Here is a 23,714-nt window from a genome sequence, read left to right as displayed (position 1 = left end):
GTCCCAGTACCCTCGCCCCAGGCCTGCTGCAGGAGACACTAGGGAAAAGCATAAGCCCCTCTCATCTCCACCTGTAGAAGTCTACAGCCCACTCTGCCCTCGGAGGAGAGAATCACATGCTATATACAGATCCTTCAGCAAATACCACCAGAGGCTCACAAGCTAAGAGCAGTCAGGATATTCATGTTATTGGGATCTGGGCCACATTTCCAACAGTAGACCAGTAACAATGTGTAACACATCAGCTTCACATTCAGCTCTGGGGCCTGAGCCACAGGAAAACACAAGGCTGTTTCTTGTACATGAGGTAGGGATGGACAGAGGAAACAAACCAGTAGACAAAGGACAGCAACATCCAAGTTAATATCAACAAGAAGCTCTGGGAAGTTCTGAAGGTAAATACACAGGAAATGTGTATTTGCTCTAATGGATTGTAATGTAATGTAATGTAATGCTCTAATGGATTTAAGTTCTTGGTGCCTTCATTTATCTACATGTTCATTTAATAATTTTTTTATTTTTTAAATTTTTATTATTTTTTTTTGACAGGCAGAGTTAGAGAGAGAGAGAGAGAGAGAGAGAGAGAGAGAGAAAGGTCTTCCTTCCACTGGGTCACAGGCTGCTACGGCCGGCGTGCTGTGCCTATCTGAAGCCAGGAGCCAGGTGCTTCCTCCTCGTCTCCCATGCGGGTGCAGGGCCCAAGCACTTGGGTCATCCTCCACTGCCTTCCCGGGCCACAGCAGAGAGCTGGACTGGAAGAGGAGCAACCGGGAAAGAATCTGGTGCCCCAACTGGGACTAGAACCCGGGGCGCCGGTGCCGCAGGCAGAGGATTAGCCTAGTGAACCAAGGCGCCGGCCTAATAAACATTATTAAGCATCTTTCTGTCCTGGATGCTACCTCAACATATACAGGTCAAAATGTTGGCTCTGCTTCTCACTAGCTGGGGCCTTGGGCTAATTACTAAACCTCCTTGAACCTTGGGATGACACAGAAGTTAAACAAAAAATCTATTTTTATATATGTCAGTGAGTGACTTGAACATTTTAGATCAGTGGTGTTTTCATTGTTCTGCAGAGGTATCTCAGGAACTATTCTGGAAAGAAAAAGATGGCAGAGTCAACAATTTGATGGTACCTATGAAGAACTTTGAAACTTTTCACACCGTTTGATAAGGTGTTTTCATTTATGAAGATCCAGCCTATTGAGATAATCTGAAACATATAGCAAAAATTTTTGTACAAAGATACCAATTATAGCAGTGCATTAGAAAAACATGGAAAACAATCTAAGCACACAATATGGGGAGGATGTTTTAGTAAGCTATTTTGTATTAGCTCAGAAGAATATCCTCTGGTAGTAGAAGTGACATGGTATAAAGTTTATTGGGAAAGAAGTGAGATATAAACAGCATATAAAATTTGATCCTAACCATTATAAGCTTCTGGATGATTAGACAATGGATAAACATTGATTCCTGTTATTTTCTGTTTTCCAAGAAGTTTTGTTAAGCATATATCATTTTCATGATTAAAAATCCTATTAAACATGTTTTCTAACCTTCATTGGCAAAATGTTCAAATTTTATAGAAAATTTAAAAGAATTATACTGTAAACATCCACATACCCCCAAGAGTCTACAAATACCACTGCTTGTAATTGCTTTATCATTCATGTATCACCCTACTGTTCCCACCTCAGCTCATTTTACTGAAACATTTCCAACTAAGCTGTAGGCATTGTTATACTACTCTCTGAAGAGCTAAAGCTCAAATTATTTTATTTTCCCGTAAAAGTTAGACTAAATAACCATACAAATCTTAAGCATCTCATTCGTGAGATGAACAAACACTTGGAACTCCATAACAACATTATCCCAACCCCAGCAAGTTCCCGAGGTTCCTTCCAGGCAATGCTACCCTATCCCCATAATAAGTAATGACATTTCTAACAGTCTTCCACCCCATGGCACTTCTGCCATCCCAAACAGCAAACAAATGTACATCAAATCATACAGCACATGCTCATTGAGAAGCCTTCTTCCACCCAGCACGATGTTTTTAAGATTTGTCTATGTGATGGCCTATCACTTTGTTCCTTTTTACTGAGTCATAGTGTTCCAAAGGGTAAATATGATACTGTTTACTTATCCATTCTCTTATTGATGAAGATTTTGGCTTTTTCCTGTTTTTGGTAATCATGAATAAAGTTGCTATGTAATAGTTTTTGTGAAAGCATGTTTTAACTTCTTTTGTGTAAATATCTAGAAATAGGATAGGTCATTTGATAAAAAAAAATAAAGACAGCAGAACATTTATCAGGTAGTACAATTTTACACTTCCATTACTAGTGTCTGAGATTTCTTGTACTTCCAAATTTTGGATATTATTTCATATTGCCAGTGCTTTTAATTTTAGCATTTTTGCCTGTCAAGGTTCATAGGTGTAGTATCTCATTATGCTTTAATTTGCATTTCCCTGACAACTAACATAATGTTCAGCAGTTTCCTGTGCTTATTGAGCACTTGCACACATTATTTTCTAAAATGTCTAATCAAATATTTTATCTATATTTTAATTAGATTGCAGGTCTTTAGTATTGAGGCTTAAGAGTTTTTTAACACAAGGTGGTCACCAGTGTTTGTCAGGTGTCTGTTTTGCAAATATTTTCTCCCAGTCTGAATTCTATTTATTTTCTTAAAGGTGTCTTTTGATAGCAAAAATTTCCAATTTTGATTAACACAATTTATAGATTCTCTCTTCTAGGGTTATCTTTATTTATTTACTTATTTATTTTTTTTGACAGGCAGAGTGGACAGTGAGAGAGACAGAGAGAAAGGTCTTCCTTTTGCCGTTGGTTCACCCACCAATGGCCGCCGCGGCCAGCGCTCTGTGGCCGGCGCACTGTGCTGATCTGATGGCAGGAGCCAGGTACTTATCCTGGCCTCCCATGGGGTGCAGGGCCCAAGGACTTGGGCCATCCTCCACTGCACTCCCGGGCCACAGCAGAGAGCTGGCCTGGAAGAGGGGCAACAGGGACAGAATCTGGTGCCCGGACCAGGACTAGAAGCCGGTGTGCCGACGCCACAAGGCAGAGGATTAGCCTAGTGAGCCGCGGCACCGGCCTCTTCTAGGGTTCAAATATTAATATATTTGTGTCCCAACTAAAGAACATCTGTCTACATTTAGTACATGAAGATTTTCTCCTGTGTTCTTAGAGAATGGTACTGTCCAATACTGTAGACAGGGGCCACCTGAGTTTAAAGTTTCTAAGCTGCAATAGCTGCATAGCTGCATTTCATATATTCAGTAACTACATGTCACAACTGGTTACTGTATTGGATGATGCAAGCATAAGCACTTTCTAACACTGAAGAAAGTCCTACTGAAGGTCAATTTAAGCTTTATATCTTTAGATTATTATCCTTCCTAAATGACTTTTATATAGTACGAGATAAAAGGCCAAAGTTATTTTTTTCCATCATCATTAATCATAAGGGAAATGCAAATCAAAATTATAATAAAGTGGTGCTTCACTCTAGTTAGAATGGTTATCATCAAAAAGAAAAAAAGGTAACAAGTATTGGTAAGGATGTGAAGCAAAGGGAACGCTTGCATAGTGTTGGTGGAAATGATAATTAGTATAGCCTCTATGGAGACTAGTATGGAGTGTCCTCAAAACTTAAAAATAGAATTATCATATGATCCAGCACTGGATATACATATATCCAAAGGAAATGAAATCAGTCTTTCAAAGAGTTATCTGCACTCATGTTCATTGCAGCACTCTCCATGATAGCCAAAATATGGAATAAGGAAATGTGGTACATATGTGCAATGGAATACTATTCAACATTTAAGAAGGAAATTTAGTCATTTGTGATAACACGGATGAAACTGGAGGACATTATTTTAAGAGAACTAGGCACAGAAAGATAAATACTGCATGATCTCATTCATATGCGGAAACTAAAAAAACAATCTCACAGAAACAGAAACTATAGTGGTGTTTGATTACCAGAGACTAGAGGAATTAAGGGAAAGGGATGGCAGGTGGATGTTGATAAATGGATGCACAATTAAGGTGAAGAGGAGGAATAAATTTCAAGAGATGTACAGCAAAGTAACTGTCATTAAGGAAGACATACTCTCAAAAAAATGTAAAGAGAGTAGATACTATGTGCTTTCACCACAACAAATGGTAACCGTGTAAAGTTAAACATTTATTAGCTAGAATTAACTATTCCACAATGTATATATACTTCAAAACACCATATCATACATGATAAAACATACAATGTTATCTGTGACTACATTTTTGTCATAATTTTTAATTTCCCATTGTTTTCTGTTAACATATAAAATACAATTAATTTTTGTACATTGACCTTATATCCTGCAACCCTGCTACATTCTAATTTTTAGTTCTAATTTTTTTAAAATGTCTGAGGACTTTATACACACACACACACAAAAATTATACCATCTATAAGTAAGGAAGCTTTGCTACTTTCTTTTTAATCTGTATGTCTATTTCTTTTGCTTTAATTATTGCAAGGGGTGAAACTATTTATCTGACAAAGAACAGACAAGGTAAGAATGGGCATTCTTCCTTTGTCCCTGATCCTCTTAAGGAACAATCAAAAGGATATCATTAAGTTTTTTATAAATGTCCTTTAGTAGTTTGAGGAGATTCTATTCCATATCCATTTGCTGAAAGATTTTTTTTTAATTCTTCAAAGATATTGAATATTGTCAAGTATTTTACTGAATCTGTTAATCATGTGGCCTTTCTCTTGTATTCAATAAATGTAGTAAATTACATTGAACAACTTTTTAATGTTACAGCAGCCTCACTTTTTCTAGGAGAACCCAGATGTGGTCATGATACATTATATCTTTGTATATTTCTTAGTTTGACTTCATAAAATCATGTAAATATTTATGTGCCTATGTTCACCAGGAGTAGTAGTCTGCAATTTCTTTCTTTTCTTTTTTTTTTTAATAATGTGTTTGCCAGAGTTAGAGTTTTGCTGGTTCCATGAACGGGTTAAAAGTGCTCTCCCATTTCCTGTAAGAATATGTTGGAGATTGGAATTATTTCATTAAATGCTCAATAAAATTCTCTTGTAAAACCATGTAGACCTGATGTTTTCTATTTGGTAAGGTTTCTGAAGTAACCTTTGCTAAGAAGTTCAACTTCTTTAATATGAGACTACTCAGATTTTTCTGCTTCATCTGGTATTAGTTTCTGGTAAATTATATTTTTTAAGAATGAAATAAAATTTCTCAAAGTATATGCCTACATTATATTTAAAGATTAACAGGACGCATAATAATTCCTCTTTCATCTATGATATTGATCAATTACTTTGATTCTGCCTTATAGCCCTCAGTTCCTGCCTACTGTGGGTACTTTACCTTTTCAATCTTCCTAAGATGGAACCTTAAATCACGGATTTTTAGGCTTTCTACCTTCTCCAGTGTAAGCATTTAAAGCCAGAGTGTCTTCCCTAGGCTTTGCTTTAGCTGTATCCCACACATTGGGCTATATTCTTAGTCATTCACTTTAAAATGCTTTCTAATTTTCCTTTTGATTTGTTTCCTTTTAATTATGGATTATCTGGAAATTTTTTTTAAGTTCTATATATAGGGCTCCTCTTTAAATGTTATTCTTATTAATGTCTAATTTAATTTTGTTGTGGTTAGAAATTACATTCACAATGAATTCAACTGTTTTCAATGCAGTGAGACTTCTTTTATACCTCAGCACATAATCTCAGTGACTGTCCTCTGCCCCTGAAAGGGAGTCTGCTGTTGTTGGGTGTAGTTCCATAAGCATCCATCAGAATAAAGTGGTTAATAGTGTTCATATCTATACCTTACTGATTTTCTCATGTCTAGTTGTATAAACTATTGTAAGAGTTAAACATCAAATAGTCACAGAATTATTACTTGTCTCTTTAATTCTGTAAATAAGCACAAATTAATAATTTTTATATCTGATAAGTTCACACTTTTATCATTACGTTATGACCTTCTTTACCTAAAGTGATAGCATTTATCTTCAAGTCTACTATATTGTGTATCAATATAACCCATCTGGTTTTCTTATAACTTATTATTTCTAAGGTTATATTTTTCTATTAATTTACTTTATTATGCCTTCATATTTAAAGCTGTTCTCTTACAGACAGATAGGTCTTTGTTTTTGTTTCTTTTTACCTTTTCTGAAAATCTCTGCATATAAACTGGAGATAGTTGGATAAAAGTCTAATATTTTCCCTTTAGTATTCTTAGGGTTTTTTTCTCTTCTTACTTTACTGCCTTAATTTTAATTAAGTAACAAAAACAATTAATTTTTGAATAGTTTTTAAAATCAATTTTATCTTTTGGCCTCATAACTATGTTTTTTTCATAACTCTTTAGGAATGTTCTAGGGATTAGAATATGTCTCTGAATCTTTCACAGGCTATTTATATATTTCATGACATCATATAAAAATTTAAAGGCTGTAGGTACACTTTCCTACTCAGTCTTCATGCTATAGTTGTCATATTCATTAAATCTATACCTGTAACAGACCTCACCATGCAATGCTACAATTTTAGCTTATAACACTCTTCATCACTTTAAATAAATGAAAAGGAAATTTTCAAAATATTTACTTAAATATCTATCATTTCTGGAGCCATTCAGTCCTTCCCAGCAATTTGAGTTTCCAGTCGGTATTACTTCCTTTCAGCCTGAAGAATTTCCTTTAGCTTTCTTACTCTGCAGATCTGCTGGTATCAAAATCTCCAAGTTGTCTTTTATCTGAAAATGCACTTATCTCACTATTTTCTGTTGGGAATTGATAGCTGGTAGGAATAGTATTTACACAATAAAGTGAAGAAAAATAGTTGACATTTGAAGACATGATAAATGTGGTGGTATATATAAAATGCTAGCTTTCTAATTTATTAACATTTAAAAAACCAATAGTATGCATCTACTTGGCAGGTCTGCAGCAGCGATGTCCACTGATTAAATTTCCCCTACAGATGCAAGAAAAAAGTGTCCTTGTACTTTTTGTCCCTCTGATTATCGCAGCCAAGAATGAATGGGGGTTGGGGGGAGCAGGAGTGAACATGGTTATACAGGGAAATACATGGAGAATTTTTGCAACTCAGAAGTGACTTTGCAAATAGGGAACAGCATGTTTGATTTCCATAAAATAATAGTCTAAAATGAATTTAAAAATATTTACAAACTTAAGTGACTGAAAATTATTTATCATTTCTCCAGTGAGGAGGTAGGGTATATTTTTCCTCCCTTTGAAGCTCGCTAGCTTATGCTTGCTTTAACCAAAAAATATTTGGAAAAGTGACTCTGTAACATCTCTGAAACTAGCATTTGACAATGGACTCATGGAATCTTGAGTTGTCACGTAAGAGGTCTGTCTAGCTTCCAGGAGAGACCATATAGAGAAGTACTAAAATCCAAATAAGACAGCAGCCCGTCTGAGCACACCTATAACCATCTCCCCACTTGCAAACCCTATGTGAGGATGAGACTGTGCTGGATTCTCTACAGAGAGGTCATCTACAGTCTGAACTCTGGCATGACTACCATGAATGCCATGTGGAAAAGAATCCTGGAGCCAAGCTCTGCCCAAATCGATGACCCATAAAATGTTCTTTTAAGACACAAAATTTTGGGGTAGTTTATTATATAGTGATAGATAATTGGAACAATAGGTTACTGTTTAAAGCAACACTAATATTAATGCAGGCTTAATAACATATACAAAAGTAAAATGTGTGTCAATAACAAAAAGTGGGAGATAGTAAGTGGAAATATATTGTAATATGTTAAGGACATAATATTCACTCAAGGTAAATTATGATACATTAAGCATACATATTGTAATCCTTAGATAAACCAATAAAAATAGTTCTAGCTGAAATTCCAATAAAGAAGTTAAAAAGGAATGTTAAAATATATTTGATGAATCCAAAAGAAGCCAGGCAATTTGAAAATAGAAAACAGATTGGACTAGCAAAAACAAATAGAAAAATTATGAACCTAAAATCAAACTTAATAGTAATTATATGTAAATGGACTAAATAGTCTAATTCAACAACAGAAACTGTCAAATTGGGCCAATAAAAAATAAGACAAGAATCAATGACATGCTATTTATATGAGACATTTTTAAATATAAAAACCTACAAAGATTGCAAAAAAACCATGTAAACCCTAAACACTAGACAGTTACATCAATATCAAAGAAGACTGTAAGACAAGGAAAGTATACTATAAATATTCGCATTGTCATTTGTTAATGATAAATGGACCAATTTATCAAGAATCAGGCACCCAACAATAAAGCTTCAAAATGTATGTTGGAAAAACTGTCAGGGATAAAGAGGAAAATAGACTAATAGTCATAACTGAAGAATTTAACTCTCAAAAAATCAACAAGTGTACAAAAATACATGAAAAAATACTATCAATCAATTCTACCTAATTAATATTTATATAACACTATACCCCAAACCATCACAGTACACACTCTTTTCAAATGCACATGGGACATTCATCAAGTGAGACTGTATTTCAGGCCATAAAACAAGTCTTAGAAAATATCAAAGGATAGATCATCACAGAAGACAATATAATTAAAGTATAAATCAGTAACTGGAAAAATCTCCATATATGTGGAAACTAGAAGTTAGATACGTCCAGTCACTGGTGAAATAAAACATTACAAGGGATATGAAACAATATTTTGAACTGAATAATGAAAATATACCAAAATTTGTAAAATATAGCGAAGGCACTGCTTAAAGAAAAACTTTTACAAAGGAAATTCTTTAGTTTTAAAATGTTATATTATAAAATAAAAGCTTGAAATTAATATCCAAGCATATATAAGGATACAGATAAAAACAACAAAGAATTGAAAGAAGGAAATGACAAAGAACAGAAATAAATGAAATGTAAACTGGATGAACAGAGAAAATCAAGGAATGAATATCTGTTTAATTGAAAAAAATCAACAAACGTAATAAAATCCTTGCTAGAATGATCAAGGAAAAAGAAAACACAAATTGTCAACACCAGGAATAAAAGAAGCCATCAGCCACAGACCTACACATGTTAATATGATAATATGAGAATATTACAAACATAAAGCTTTTCAATAAATTTGACAACCTAGATTAAAGCACAAATTTTTTAAAAGTCATAAATTAACACCAACCAATACAGGAGAAGATAGAAAGTGTAATCCTATAAATATTAAAGAAACTGAATGTGTAATTAAAACCTTCCCATCCCACAAAGAAAATTCCAAGCCTATATGAGTTCACTGTTGATTTCTTTCAAGTATATCACCCCTATATAAATTTTTTTCAAAAAGTAAACTTTCATTTCATCTGAGGTCAGCATTTTCCTGATAAAGAAATCAGACAAAAGTATTATAAGAAAACTAGAGTATATTCACATATATTCATGAAGATATATACAACTATTGTTAACAAAATATTAGCAAATGTAATCTTGTAATAAATAAAAATGGTACCACATTAAGATAGAGTTCAGCATTTTAAAAAAATCAATGCAATTGCCACATTAAAAGACAAGAAGAAAAAATCATATAATGACCTTCACAAAGAAAAAAATGAGAAAATTTTACATCCATTCTTGATAAAAAAAAAAAAAAAACCCTGAAGTAGGACTACCAGGAAATTATCTTTAGTTAATAAAAAAACTTTTACAAAAATCTGTAGCATAAACAATATGTAATAGCAAAAGATTTAACACTTTGCCTCTAAGATTAGAAAGAAGGCAAGGATGCTACTCATGTCATTTCCAATTCAAAAACTTCACTGGTAGATGTAGCCAGAGCTTTAACACAGAGACTGGAAAGGAAGAAGTAAACTGTTTTTATTCACAGATGACATAATTGTGTACAATAAAAATATGATAAGAAACCTTCCACAAAATTACTAGGATTGATTAATAGACAAGCAAAGTTGCAGAGTACCAGGCCAACATATTAACTAAATATTTTCCATAGGCTAGGAATGAAAGTTTAGGTAATACAAATGAGAAAAAAAGTATTGTTTACAATAATATTTTAAAATCCTCAAAACATTCATGGATAAATTCAACAAACTAAAAAGTGCTGCTAAAATAAATTAATGAAAATCTTCCTAAAAATGGAGAGATGTATTGGTTTTGTTATATCAATTCTGCCACAAATTGATGTATTTACCGAACACAATCATAAACAGCCTCTTAGGAGGATTTTTTTAAAAAAAGAAATTGGCAAGTTTATTGTAAAATTCCAACAAAAAATCAAAAAAATCTTCATTATCCAAGACAATTTGAAAATGAAGAATAGGGTCTAACACTGTGGCGCAGCAGGCTAACGCCCTGGCCTGAAGCACCAGCATCCCATGTGGGTGCCGGTCAAGTCCCAGCTGCTCCACTTCCCATCCAGCTCTGTGCTATGGCCTGGGAAAGCAGTAGAAGATGGCCCAAGTCCTTGGGCTCCTGCACCAGGAGGAAGCTCCTGGCTCCTGGCTTCAAATCTGCCCAGCTCTGACCTTTGCAGGCAGTTGGGGAGTGAACCAGCGGATGAAAGACCTCTTTCTCTTTGCCTCTCCTCTCTCTGTGTAATTCTGACTTTCAAATAAATAAACAAATCTTAAAAAAAAAAAAGAAAGAAAATGAAGAATAAAGTTAAAGACTTTATCTGATTTTAAAATCCTTTGTAAAGGTAAAATGATCACAACAATGTAACTTTGGAGTGAAAAAAATGAGTAAGTAGATCAGAGGGATAGAATAGGAAGTCTAGAAATATGCTGGTTATTATATGGTTATTGATTTCTATGACTGTGCAAAAGCAATGCAGTGGCGAATGCAAAGCCTTTTCAATAAAATGTTCAAAATACCCATCTGCCAAAAAACCCCTAACACATCTCATGCCAATAAAAGAATCATAAAGGTTAAAACTACCATGCTTCTTGTAGACAACACACGGGAAAATCATTGCAACTGGGTGGAGGCAATGGTTTATAAGACATAAAATGTGACTCATTTTTAAATAATAAAAGTCATCAAAATTTAAAACAAACACTTTTACTCTTCAAAAGACACTGTTATAAAAATGAATGTTGGTCCACAGAATGAGAGGAAATACTTCAATGCATAAATATGCCAAAGGGTTTGAATTCAGAATCTATACAGAATTCCTAGGATTCAATAAAAATACAAATAATCTACTTTTAATGGGTAAAAGCTTTCAATAGATTCTTAATAGAAGATATACAAATGAGTAAAAACACGCAAAAAGGTGCTCAACTTCACTAGTTATCAGGAAATGCAAACTTCAAATCAGATCATACTTTACTAGAAAGGCTAAAATAGGAAAGACTCACAATATCAAATGTTGGTGAGAAGGCAAAACAGTGTTACAGTTTTAGAAATCCACTTGGAAGTCCCCTAAGAATATAAGCATATCACATATCACTCTGTGGTATGCTTCATTCTTAGTTTTGTAGTAAGAGAAATGGAAAAAACATATCTAAAAGAATGTTCACAACAGTTTTATCCTGAACAGGCAAAATCCAAAGGATGAATAATCAAAATGTGGTATGTTCATGGAATACTCCTCAACAATAAAAAGGAACAAACACATAGCAACATTCATAAATATCATAACAGCTGAGTGGAAGAAGTCAGATGCAAGTGCACATACTGACAATTCTATTTACATAACAAGCAAACCTGACCCATGGTGATGGAAACCAGAGCAGTAGTTGTCTCTGGGGGGGATGGCAAAGGATAGACAAGGAAGGGGCCCAAGGCGTTTTAAAATGTAGTTTTTATTATTATTCAGGTATAATTAGGCCAACAGATCAAGAGGTTGCAAACCTGGTTGGTTACTCAGGATTACTAAAGGGAACCTACACACTGCGCTGAGCCACATGGGGAAGTAGCAGGGTGAACTACTGAGGCAGGAGCAGGAGGAAAATGTGAGAGCCTTCCTTATTGTTTCTCTGGGCAGAAACTGCTGACGTAGGCTTTGTAAGCTCACAGTTAGGCTAGTGTGAGTAACTTCAGCAGACTCTGGGATGCAAGGCTATCGCAAGTTGTCTGGTACCTGGCCGGTGGTGATTAAGGGAGGGGAATACTGGCTGTGAGTATGAAAGCTCCAAAGAGGCAGCTGGGGTGGAGGGAGGGAGTACAGGCCCAGGACTGGTTAGTTTGCATATGCAAAGTGCACTTACAGCTGAGTCATTTATTATCTTATTATCTCTAGGAACTGATCCCATGGAGGACTCTCCATAGTCTTCTCCAGTCTTTCCACAGTCAATAAGGTCCCAGATGTCAACATTTCATAATAAAAAGACATGCTTAATATAACAGATAACACAATGGAAATATTGTGGTTTAGACAGGTGTATATATTTTTCTGCCTCTTGACCAAACCTAGTGCTTCCCCAGACAGCCCTATATAACATGCTGTGACCTCCTCCATGGTACTATGAGCGGCAAACTATATAACCATGTTTTCATCAAACCACACATTTAAGATTTCATTGTATGTCATTTCCATTTCATTGCATGTCATTCCATTTCCATTGCATTGTATGTTAATTATGTCACTTTTTAAGCTAACAACAAAAATAGAAAAGACTTGAATAGGAAACAGTGACACCTTTTTGATGGAAACAAATATTGGCCCAAAGCAGAGTGACAGGGTCTTCATATGATAATACCACTTTTCTTTTCTGCCTTTTGTATGAAGCAGCAATAGGCAATAATGAATCAAAGGACATATCTGTATTTGTCATCTACTACAGAAGCCACTTTGGGCCGGCGCCGCAGCTCAGAAGGCTAATCCTCCGCCTTGCCTGGGTTCTAGTCCCGGTCGCCCCTCTTCCAGGCCAACTCTCTGCTGTGGCCAGGGAGTGCACTGGAGGATGGCCCAAGTGCTTGGGCCCTGCACCCCATGGGAGACCAGGAGAAGCACCTGGCTCCTGCCTTTGGATAGGCGTGGTGAGGTGGAGGGTGAACCAACGGCAAAGGAAGACCTTTCTCTCTGTCCTCTGTCTCTCTCTCTCACTGTCCACTCTGCCTGTCAAAAAAAAAAAAAAAAAAAAAAAAAAAAAAAAAAAAAAAAAACAACCAACAACAACAAGAAGCCACTTTGTTTATGACCCAATTCTAATAAATCAGGAAAAGAACCAATCTAATTTTATTGTTCCCCAGTTAAGAGTGATTTTAGAGGCTGAAGGGAATTAAGGTCCAAAGTCCTTGAGTCTCTCCTGTGTACAAATGTATCTCAAGCAAACAACAACACACAGGGAGAAGCCTCTGAGCTGGACAAAACTAGGAGCCCTCTGAGAATTTCCCGTCCCCCCTTTCTTGAATTTTTATGACGTGGCCAGTTATGGACAAGCCTCCATTTGTGGAAGACTACAGCACAGCTCACTTTCATTTCTGTTCAAGTGAGAAGACACCCTGAAAACTGTTACACCCCAGTCGTGTCAGACTCGTGGACACAAAAAATGTCAGCCTCCCTTGGAAACACGCACATTTCACAAGATAAAGACATATTTGTATGTCTTAAGTATTTAATGAAAGGTAGTCCACTAAGAATATTAGAATTAGGTAATTGTTGTTAATATAATAAAGAATTAAGTGGGATGTTAGCAATGTTAAAAAGAAAAAAAAATCTCATATGCAAATATTTAAAACCATTTCCCAGACACATTATTTCCTTAATGTCAGCAAACATCACATTCCCCGATGCTACTTAAAAACAAAAAGCAGCCGGTTGGGAAGAGGAGGAGGAGGAGGAGGAGGAGGAGGAGGAGGAGGAGGAGGAGGAGGAAGAGGAGGAAGAGGAGGAAGGGAGGTAGACCAGGAGCAGTTGCATTAAGATTCACAGGCATGGACACAAGGGTCAAGAGGAGGGAGAGGCATATGAATGGCTGTGTGCCTCCTGGCATCTCCCTAGCAGCTCATTAGAGAGGAGAGGAAAGGTCCTGGCACAGATTTTCTTTTTGGGAAATAAAGATTTCTAGTTCTTCAAATAATGTCACAGGAGTGACCTCTCCCTAGGCATCTTTTTAATCTACCAGATAAAAGGTTCTTAGACTGTAATGTGCATCAACCATTAAAGTAAAAAAAAAAAAAACCTGATACATAATATTGGGGGACCAAAGAAGGATTCCAACATCAGAGATGGACATGAAAAAAAGTACTATCTCCTAATATTGTTTTGTTGTAACCATTTACTAATATCACCATGAGTTTAATACAAAATAAAGGATGAATAATGCAATGTCAGGATATAAACTGAATAATAAAAATACTCAGTACACTCTAATTCTTTCATTTTGCTGCAAATCAGTGAAATCTATGGGACAGAACAGGCCAATAGGTCAATAGGTCCTAAGTCTGTACCTGACCATTGCAGCAAACATGAGCGAAGCCCATTTGAACCAAACTAGCCCCATTCATCAGCCCATTTCATCAAGCCCCAAAACCCACCAACTTTCCAAGATCTTCAGCCAATAATGGAAACTTTTCTGCTCAACTTCATGTCGTATTTTCTCCTTTAAAATACACACACACACACAAACACACACACACACAAACACACACACACACATCGGAGCCTTAATTCTTCCTCTACATTTTCAGAGGAAAAGGTATTCTTCCAGTTGCTTCTGGATTCCACAGCCTTCTGCCCCTTGAGGGAAGGTAAATCCATCACAAACAGCTGTGGCCCCCCTTCCCTGACATTCCTCTCCTTGAAAAGAAGAGTCTATGTCCTCTCTTCTTGGAACTGGGTAGGCTCCATGATTGCTTTGACCAATTACCTATAGGCCAGTTTCTGAGTCTAGGCATTAAGAACCTGCTTGCTTCCACCTTCTGTGTCTTGGAGTAATCTCTCTAGGAGTCTTGAGCTGCCATTTAAGACTACAAACCCAAAACACTATGTTGGTTGGGGGTTTGGTTGGGGGGTAGCGGTATTTCCATTGACAGTCCCAGCTAAGCCCTTCCCTGTAAGGGTTCCAGACATGTGATGCCATGGACCCTCCTGACTGGACCATCCACCAGCTGAAAAATACTAAGTGACCTCAGGTAATATCATAGAGGCAAAATAATTGCCTGGCTGAACCCTGCTCAAACTGCTAATCCATAAAACCAGGAAACAGAATAAAACGGTTGCTGTTTCAAGTCAACACATTTTCATTTAACTGTAGATTCAGCCACAGAAAACCAGAACATGAGTATCTTCATGACCAAGTTCACTCACCCAAGCGCTCTCTTTCTCTTCAAGCTATTTTCTTTTGTAATATAAACATATTCAAGTCTGCCCCAGTCTTAACAAAATCTCTAGGTCCCCCTTTCAATACCACACACCTTCATCTCCTCTTTCATTTCATGTCTGTGCCCATTTTTCACTTTCCATTTTTTTACAAAGGTACCTCCTTTTTAACCATGCCAATGAAATAATCTGTCAACATCAGCAATGTCTGGGTTTTCCTAAATACAGTCTGTTATCAGTTCTTAACTTATTCCATCTCTCTGGGTCGTGTGATACTCCTGAACACTCATTCCCTAGGAAACTTTTCTCTCCTGCTATCCTCAATATGTCTCCTTCTTGCTTTTATTCTTATTGTACTGGTTTCTCTTTCTTTTCCTCTTTTTTTACTTTTTATTTATTTATTTGACAGGTAGAGTTATAGATAGTGAGAGAGACAGAGAGAAAGGTCTTCCTTCTGTTGGTTCAGCCCCTAAATGTTCACTATGGCCAGCGCTGCACCGATCTGAAGCCAGGAGCCAGGTGCTTCCTCCTGGTGCAGGGGCCCAGGCACTTGGGCCATCCTCCACTGCCTTCCTGGGCCACAGCAGAGAGCTGGACTAGAAGAGGAACAACCGAGACTAGAACCCGGCACCCATATGGGATGCCGGCGCCGCAGGCAGAGGATTAACCAAATGAGCCATGGCGCCGGCCCCTCTTTTCCTCTTGACTCCTAGTCTGCTGCTTGTACTTTCTGTATTGAGACTTCCCCAAGGTTCCCTCTCCACTTGACTTTCCCATGCATGTTTTCAGTCATCTTATCTCCCTCCCTATATCTACTGCTTCAAAGACACGCTTTGCCCTGATTCCTTTATGTATATATTTCTAATATGTCTAACCTCGACTATTCTCTAAAATCAAGAAGTCAACTCCTTATTCCATTTAAATCTGGAGGCATCAGAATTAAACAAGAAAAAAAAATAAAAGAATGTTCATCTTACACCCTTATACTACCAACCTACTATACCTCCTAGTCAGTCAATGATTCCTCCATCTACCTGGGGATTACACTTGACCCCTCTTTTAGTCATTCTCGAACTAATTCTACTTCATACATCTAGAATTGGCTTTTCCCTCTCTGTGCCATTTCCAATAGCTTAGGACCGCCATCATTTCCTATTGCAGACTCCTTCTGTGACCTCCTAGAGTCAATTCCCTAACATCCTGCTAGAGTGTTTATTCTAAGGTACAAATACCATAGTGGCTTCTCCACAGTTCAATTCCTCAGTATGACACCCCCCAGTCTACTCCTTCCACCTTGCACCTCTTGCCTCTTCCCACCTGGGCCTGAAAGTCAATCATATGTAAGCAACTATAGTTCTGTACACTCACTATATTCTCTACCCACCATTTTCTCCATAGAAATCATCCTACTCAGACTTCTAAAATAAATTAACAGTGACCTTTTATCATAAGCTCAGTTTAGCTATCACCTCCTCAAGAAAGCCTTCCCTTCCTCCTCATTCTGTCTTAGATAATTTTCCTAGTGTACCTACTCAGTGTTATTCTCTATTGTGACATTTATTAAAACACAATTTTTTACTTTAAAGCCCATTTAGAAGTCTGTCTCAGCAACAGACTGAAGCCTCCTTTGAAGATGGGCATTTATTTTTTTCTCTCAGTTCTGCAAGAAAATTCTTGCACAAACTACATACTCACATATCTATTGAATGACTAAATGGCTGCACTAGTGAGTAGCATCTATTCAGTTGCCAAAATTACTAGTTTAATTTATACTTTTGATTGCATTTTTCAAAGAATTAAATCCATAAATGCTATTTCTCCCTACAAAGGATTAATGCTAAAAAGGGGATGTATCAAAATTCACCTTCTCAGCTTTTCTTTGCTTGAATGAAGAAAAGAAATCTTTTTGTTTTTCTCGAAATCTGACAACGGAGTCTTTAACTCGAGTTCAGTATCAATTCTTAGAGGTTCAGAGCTAGAAATGAGAGAAAATAATAGCATATATAAAGAAGAAAATTATCAGGCAATATAAAAGAATAAACATCAATACACAAATTAAAGGATGCTCCCCCTAACTCCTTTGCTTCATTCAATGAGGCAATAAATATCAAAGCACTTTACCTTACAAATTTCATGCAAATTATTTCAAAGTTTCAAAAGAATTCATCAAAATCCTCATAAATTCAATGACTAATCAAAATTCTAAAATATACTGATAAAGAATAACAAATAACAGCAGGATTAAAAATTCTGACCTCATTGTTCATGATTACCCAAACTGTATCTGCCCTTGAGAAGTAAAGTACATTACATGAAAAAAACAGAATTAAAAGGCCAAGATTCACTATTCTATCAAACTTGATCAGCAAAGAGCAAGTTTCTTCCATTTTAAAAATTGTCATTTAATGTACATATTCTGGCTCTACTATTTTTTCTAGATTTATTTATGTGAGAGGTAGAGTTACAGATATATACACACAGAGAGAGGGAGAGAGAGAAGGAGGTGGAGAGAAAGAGAGAGAGAGAGGAAGGGGGGAGAGAGGGAGAGAGAGAGAGAGAGAGAGGGAGGGAGAGAGGGAGAGAGGGAGGGAGGGAGGGAGGGAGGGAGGGAGGGAGGGAGAACCTTTCATCTGCTGGTCAAATCCAGGAGCCTGGAAGTCCATTCAGGTTTCCCATGCGAGTGCCAGGGGCCCAAATATATGGACCATCTTCCATTGCTTTCCCAGGCACATTAGCATAGGGGGCTAGATCAGAAGTAGAACAGCTGGGATTCAAACAGATGTTCATATGAAATAATGGCATCCAAACAGCAGTTTAACCTGCTGTGTTACAATGCTGGACCCGATGTTTTTAAAACTTCTCTAGGCATTTTGGTTGATTTTTAGAAAATATTAACCTAAGAAACTTGCAGACTAATCCTATTTCCTTTATCGCGAAGGGAATGACTTGGTTTGAAATTTTACTTATAGTAGTAGCATTTTAACAAAAGACAAAGATTCAAGATGTGTGGAGATTGAAAAACAGTTGCAAAGAATACAAAAATATCATGAAATCTTCTAAAACCTTTCTCAACCTCAAACTCTAAAGAAGGGATCATATTCCAGATACAGTAAATGTTTGAGGTTAAATGTTAAATAAGGTTAAGAAGGCTATTGATTTTTCTGTGTAACTTAAGTGATGTCATCTTGGCTTAATTACACTTATTAGCTGTCAAGTCCCTTCCTTGTTCAAAATAGTAGATGACCACATTCTACAAATTCCAGATGACTGATCTGAAATTCTCACCATCACCACAACTGATGACCTCAGCAGTTATGTCCATTCTGTATAGCCCCATACTATATTTAAACTTCCTTAAAAATCATCTTACAGGGAAGACATTAACAAAAATTGAATTTTTATAACTTCAATGTTATTATTGACAGGGTCTGACCCCTAGTTCAACTCCCTATCCAAAGCGGGTTTGAATGCCAGTTCTAACATCTCTGATGGAGAGTGACAGATACAAAGACACAAAGAGAGACACACTAAATCTTGCCTTATATCCTAACAAGATTAATCTAAAAGCTACCTAAAGGGTAGGTGTTTGGACTAGTGGTTAGCCACCCATGTTCCATATCAGCTTCCTACTAAAATATAGACCCTGGGAAGCAATGGTGACAGCACAAGCAGCTGGGTCCCCGCCAATCACAGGGGAAGACTTGGACTGAATTCCCAGCTCCCTGCTTTGGCTCTCATCCTGGAGCTGTTGTGGGGCATTTGGGGAATGAAGCAGTGGATATAGAAGTATAAGCGCATGCTCTCTTTTTCTTGTGAGTAAATACAAATTTTAAAAAAAATAAAAGCTATATGAAGTATGTAAAAGAAGATCTAAATCCTCTTTTAAGGGTGGTTGCCAATAATTGGTGAGATAAGTTCATGAGTTCAAGAAAAAAAAAAACTTAAATCCCACTATTGGGTATATACCTATAAGACTTGAATACAGTGTATTCTGTACTACCATGTTTATAGCAGCCAAAATTTGGAATCAACCAAGGTTTCCATCATCAGATGAATGGATAAAGAATATGTGGTATACATACATAATGGAATATTACTCAGCTATAAAAAAGAACGAAATTCTGCCATTTCAGCAAAATGGATGCAACTGGTAGACATCATGTTGAATGAAAAAAGCCAGATCCAGAAATACAAATACCGCTTGTTCTCCCTTTTATGTGGGAGAAATTTAAAACACAAACAAAAAAAAAAAAAAGAAAGAAAGAAAGAAATGCCTGTGTATATCAGTACTGCTGTAAATAGTTTTGTAAAACTTTGTTTTATACTTTTGTCAAACCAAATGGTTAAGACTGTTATACTACTATAGTTGTAATGGTCTGTGGATATCTTAAAGTTTACTGTATGTGGGGGAAATGGTCATTTTTCCATTCAATTATTATTGATAGCTATTGTCTATATTCCCACTAAACTATGGTCTTTTTGCCTTTTACTTGTTAAAATCCTCATTTGGTGAAATATCAAGGCTGTTTACTGTAAAGTAAATTTAAAATATGTTATCTCAAAAACAACAACAACAAAAGAAAGGGTGAAGAAAGAAGGTGAGAATGACAGGGGGGAGGGAGTGAGGAAGGGCATATCATTATGTTCTTAGAATTATATCTACAGGGGCCGGCGCGCACTGTAGCACAGCGGGGAAAGCCGCCACCTGCAGTGTCAGCATCCCATATAGGTGCCGGTTTGAGTCCCAGCAGCTCCACTTCCAATCCAGCTCTCTACTATGGCCTGGGAAAGCAGTAGAAGATGGCCCAAGTCCTTAGGCCCCTGCACCCACATGGAGACCCAGAAGAAGCTCCTGGCTCCTGGCTTCAGATTGGCGCAGCTTTGGTCATTGCAGCCAATTGGGGAGTGAACTAGCAGATGGAAGACTCTCTCTCTGCCTCACCTTCTCTCTCTGTGTAACTTTGACTTTCAAATAAATAAGTAAATATAAATAAGTACATCTTAAAAAAACAGAACTATATCTACAAATCACATTAATAAAAAAACTAATAAAAATTTAAATTAAATAGCTGAATGATAGATAAGGTAAGGTTGCCTTTGTTTGTTTAATATTGGGATTTCACATATTTTACTTGAAGAGAAAACTACTGTTTTTAAAAAGTTTGACCACCACTACTCTTATTTAACTTTGATGAGTGATAACTCAAAATCTACTTCAACATTGATAAAGTTCCCCAATGATGGGGAGCTTACTCTTTACAAATTGATCTGCTGTCCTGTGGTCAACCCTACATAACAACTTATGAAATGCTTTCTTATATCCATTTGAACACTTTTGTTATGTATCCCCCTAGTCAAAGCTCAGAATTCTGAAATACAGAAAATGTTGCATTCCTCTTCTACAAAATAGCCTCTTCTTTCTTTATCATCACCTCTAGTACAATCAATAAGTTCTCCAGAATTCTTTTATGAAATATATAGTAAAAACTGCTATTCTACACAAATACAGAAGAAACTAACCAGGTGAACAGATCTGTAGAAAAATATCCCAGGTGTTCACTGCAGGATCTCTTCAGAGGCAATCCAGACTCTTCAGGCCTCTTAGCACTTTCAGTCCTAACTGAACATTTTGAAAGGGACCATTTGAGTCACAGGATGATGCTGAGCACACAAACTCTAATCTTTAAAGCAGTGTCACTTTTTACTCAGTGGACGTTACAAAGCAGCATTTTTCAAATAGAAAGCAATTCACAGATTTTTCTTTGTGAAGCATAGAAGTACCCAGGTTATAAAGCAAAATTAAAATACTATATATTATTTATCCCTGGATACCCTCTTTCAACCAGATTCTAGTAATTTAATGACAAGTATGCATAAAACATATTCCACTGAGTGTACCAAGTTTCTATTTATAGGTAAATGTTAAGAGACAGAAAATACGCATGAGTCTTCAACAACAGCTGCATTGTCAAAATATGGCATCTGGGAAAAAGGAACTGTCCTGCAGCTGTTCCTCCTCAGAGTAAAGCTGAGACAAGCAGAAGCAGACATGGCCATGACCAACAGAGGGCCGCTGGACAGGTGATGAGCAGCTGCACTATCTCCACGGAGGATCAAGTAAGAGAGGTTGCAGAGAGGCCCTTGGCCACCTTGGTTACCATTTCCAGGAAGAACTCTGAAAGTGCAAGGGCTAGGAGCCTCTGGAATGTTACAAAACAGACTCACTGATCTATCCTAAAAAGAACATTACAAAAAGAGAGAGAAAAAAAAAAGGAGATGCATTTCATCTTGTGTCTATGGAATATGAGTTTATATAGGATAATTGAAGATACCTTTCAGGCCCATTTAAAAAATATACTGATTTTATTTTTAAAATATTTCCAGCTTTATTGAGATTTCAAAATTGTATATACTTACGCAGTACAACTTGAGCTGATGAATGCATTCATTGTGAAAAAATCACCACCATCAATTTAATTAACATGCCCATCACCTCACCTAGTTACTTTTTTCTTCCTTTTTTTCTTTTTATTCTTTGCGGTGGGAACACTCGAGATCTGCCCTTTTGGCAAATTTCAAGTACATAGTAAGTACAGTACTGTTAACTATAGTCAGCATGTTATATATTAGTCCTCCATAAATCATTTATCTTACATAGCTAAACTTTACACCTCTTCATCAATATCTCCCTGCTGAAAATCATTTTAGTTTCTAAAAGATTTTGTAGCTAATATCCCAGGCTGAAAAAGACCAAAAATAGTCATTGTCTAACAATGATTCTCACAGAATTTACTTTCAGAAGTTGGAATCTGTTCTTTTGCAAGCAAAGCTCATTTAATGAAATGTACAGATGCCAGTGATACACATAATACAAAAGGTAAAGAGATTAAGAAAGTGAGGTCTAATGGAAGCACTGGCACTAATTCCCTGTCTAAAAGTCTAAAAGAAAAGGGTAACCACTCTATTGACTTGAAAAAGTAAACTAATTTATATGCAAGTGTTTTGCAAAGCAGAAAGTAGTATTAGAATCCAAAGCTAGTGACCCTGGCTTTTAGACATTCATACAATGACACAGCATGATTCATTTCATTTTAATGACAAAGAAATAATGGTAGGTTGGCTATCAGAAAAAAAAAGTAACAGAATTTTGCTACCAAAGGGAGTGGGGGAGCCCTGTGCCTACCAAAGCACTGTATGTGTCCTTGAACAACATGTTTTAAATCTCTAAAGATGTAAATTTTTTCCTCTCAGGTAAAAAACAAGTATTTCTCTACTTTCTTATGACTATGATAATCAAAATTACATGTTCTTTATTGTAGACAGCAAACAGCTGATATTCAAATAAAAAGTGGAAGACCAATTAAAAATGTACATACAATTTTTATAGAATTTTAGCCATAATTTTTCAAACCTTTGGAAATTTATTTTTCACTCACCTGTATTGGAGAAATATGTTTTCCAGTATTTTACCACAATATTCATTTTTTCCATTGTTAGTGGTTCAGTTAAAGTAATATCAGCTCCATGCCCTGAAATACAACCTAAGAATCTTTGTGTTAAATATTGACCTTATGATTCCTATCTGGAGAAAATAACAAATACTATATTTAGCGGGTACATACCTTTACAGTTTTCAGGGACTATAAAAATAAAGAGCACATGTGCATTCCTCTTCTTGCCAAATCTGAAGGGGGTAAAAATGTTAAAGTGAAGCAAAATCATCATTTTAGACATTGGGATTCAAGAATTTTTCTTATTAAGAACTAAAAAACAATGGTTTTATTTTGTTTGAATTTGAGATGATAGCATTAACATGGAAACTTAGTAAAGATAGCATCTCAAATCACTGATGGAAAAGATGGACCTCTATTTATTAAAAAAAAAAGAACCTAAACCTTATTCCGATTTTTTTTATCTGATCACATTTATAAGAAATTTGGAAAAAAAAAGAGGGACATTTTAAAGAACACTATAGGGATGAAATCAGCAAAATATAGAATATGGGAAGTTCTCCATAAGACAAATGATTCCTTTTAAAAATACACATATAAATTAAAGAGCAAGTTAAAAAAAGAGGAAAGAGAAGGTTGAATCCTGATCTGTATAGTTTTTTTTTTAACTAAGATAGCAAAGAAACTTTGAACACTGATTAGTAATCAATAATGCTGCCGGTGCTGCGGCTCACTAGGCTAATCCTCCGCCTTGCAGCGCCGGCACACCGGGTTCTAGTCCCGGTTGCCCCTCTTCCAGGCCAGCTCTCTGCTGTGGCCCGGGAGTGCAGAGGAGGATGGCCCAAGTGCTTGGGCCCTGCACCCCATGGGAGACCAGGAGAAGCACCTGGCTCCTGCCATCCGATCAGTGCAGTGCGCAGGCCAC

The 23,714-nt window shown here is 36.4% G+C and overlaps 1 protein-coding gene across 4 annotated transcripts in view; it reads right to left on the bottom strand.

The window, feature by feature from the left end:
• Positions 1-23,714, bottom strand: part of SOHLH2 (spermatogenesis and oogenesis specific basic helix-loop-helix 2) — a 56,566-nt gene that overhangs the window by 11,796 nt on the left and 21,056 nt on the right. The window contains exons 3-7 of one of the 4 annotated variants that reach the window (XM_089303710.1): positions 22,961-23,022; positions 22,775-22,879; positions 20,859-20,958; positions 17,203-17,313; positions 9,282-9,437 (exon numbers count right to left, since the gene is read on the bottom strand). In XM_089303710.1, coding sequence (XP_089159836.1) covers positions 9,341-9,437; positions 17,203-17,313; positions 20,859-20,958; positions 22,775-22,879; positions 22,961-23,022 — 475 coding nt within the window. In that variant the 3' untranslated portion in view covers positions 9,282-9,340. Of the gene's footprint in view, positions 1-9,281; positions 9,438-11,914; positions 13,134-17,202; positions 17,314-20,858; positions 20,959-22,774; positions 22,880-22,960; positions 23,023-23,714 lie in introns of those variants that run through there. The other 3 variants (XM_089303709.1, XM_089303711.1, XM_008273548.5) reach the window with 3 other exon arrangements.

This window comes from Oryctolagus cuniculus, chromosome 9 (assembly GCF_051225735.1).
Source record: "Oryctolagus cuniculus isolate XC-2025 breed Fujian yellow rabbit chromosome 9, ASM5122573v1, whole genome shotgun sequence".
Classification (NCBI taxonomy): Eukaryota; Metazoa; Chordata; class Mammalia; order Lagomorpha; family Leporidae; genus Oryctolagus; species Oryctolagus cuniculus.
Note: the sequence above shows the minus strand (reverse complement) of the source record. Positions and strands in the feature narration are given on the sequence as shown.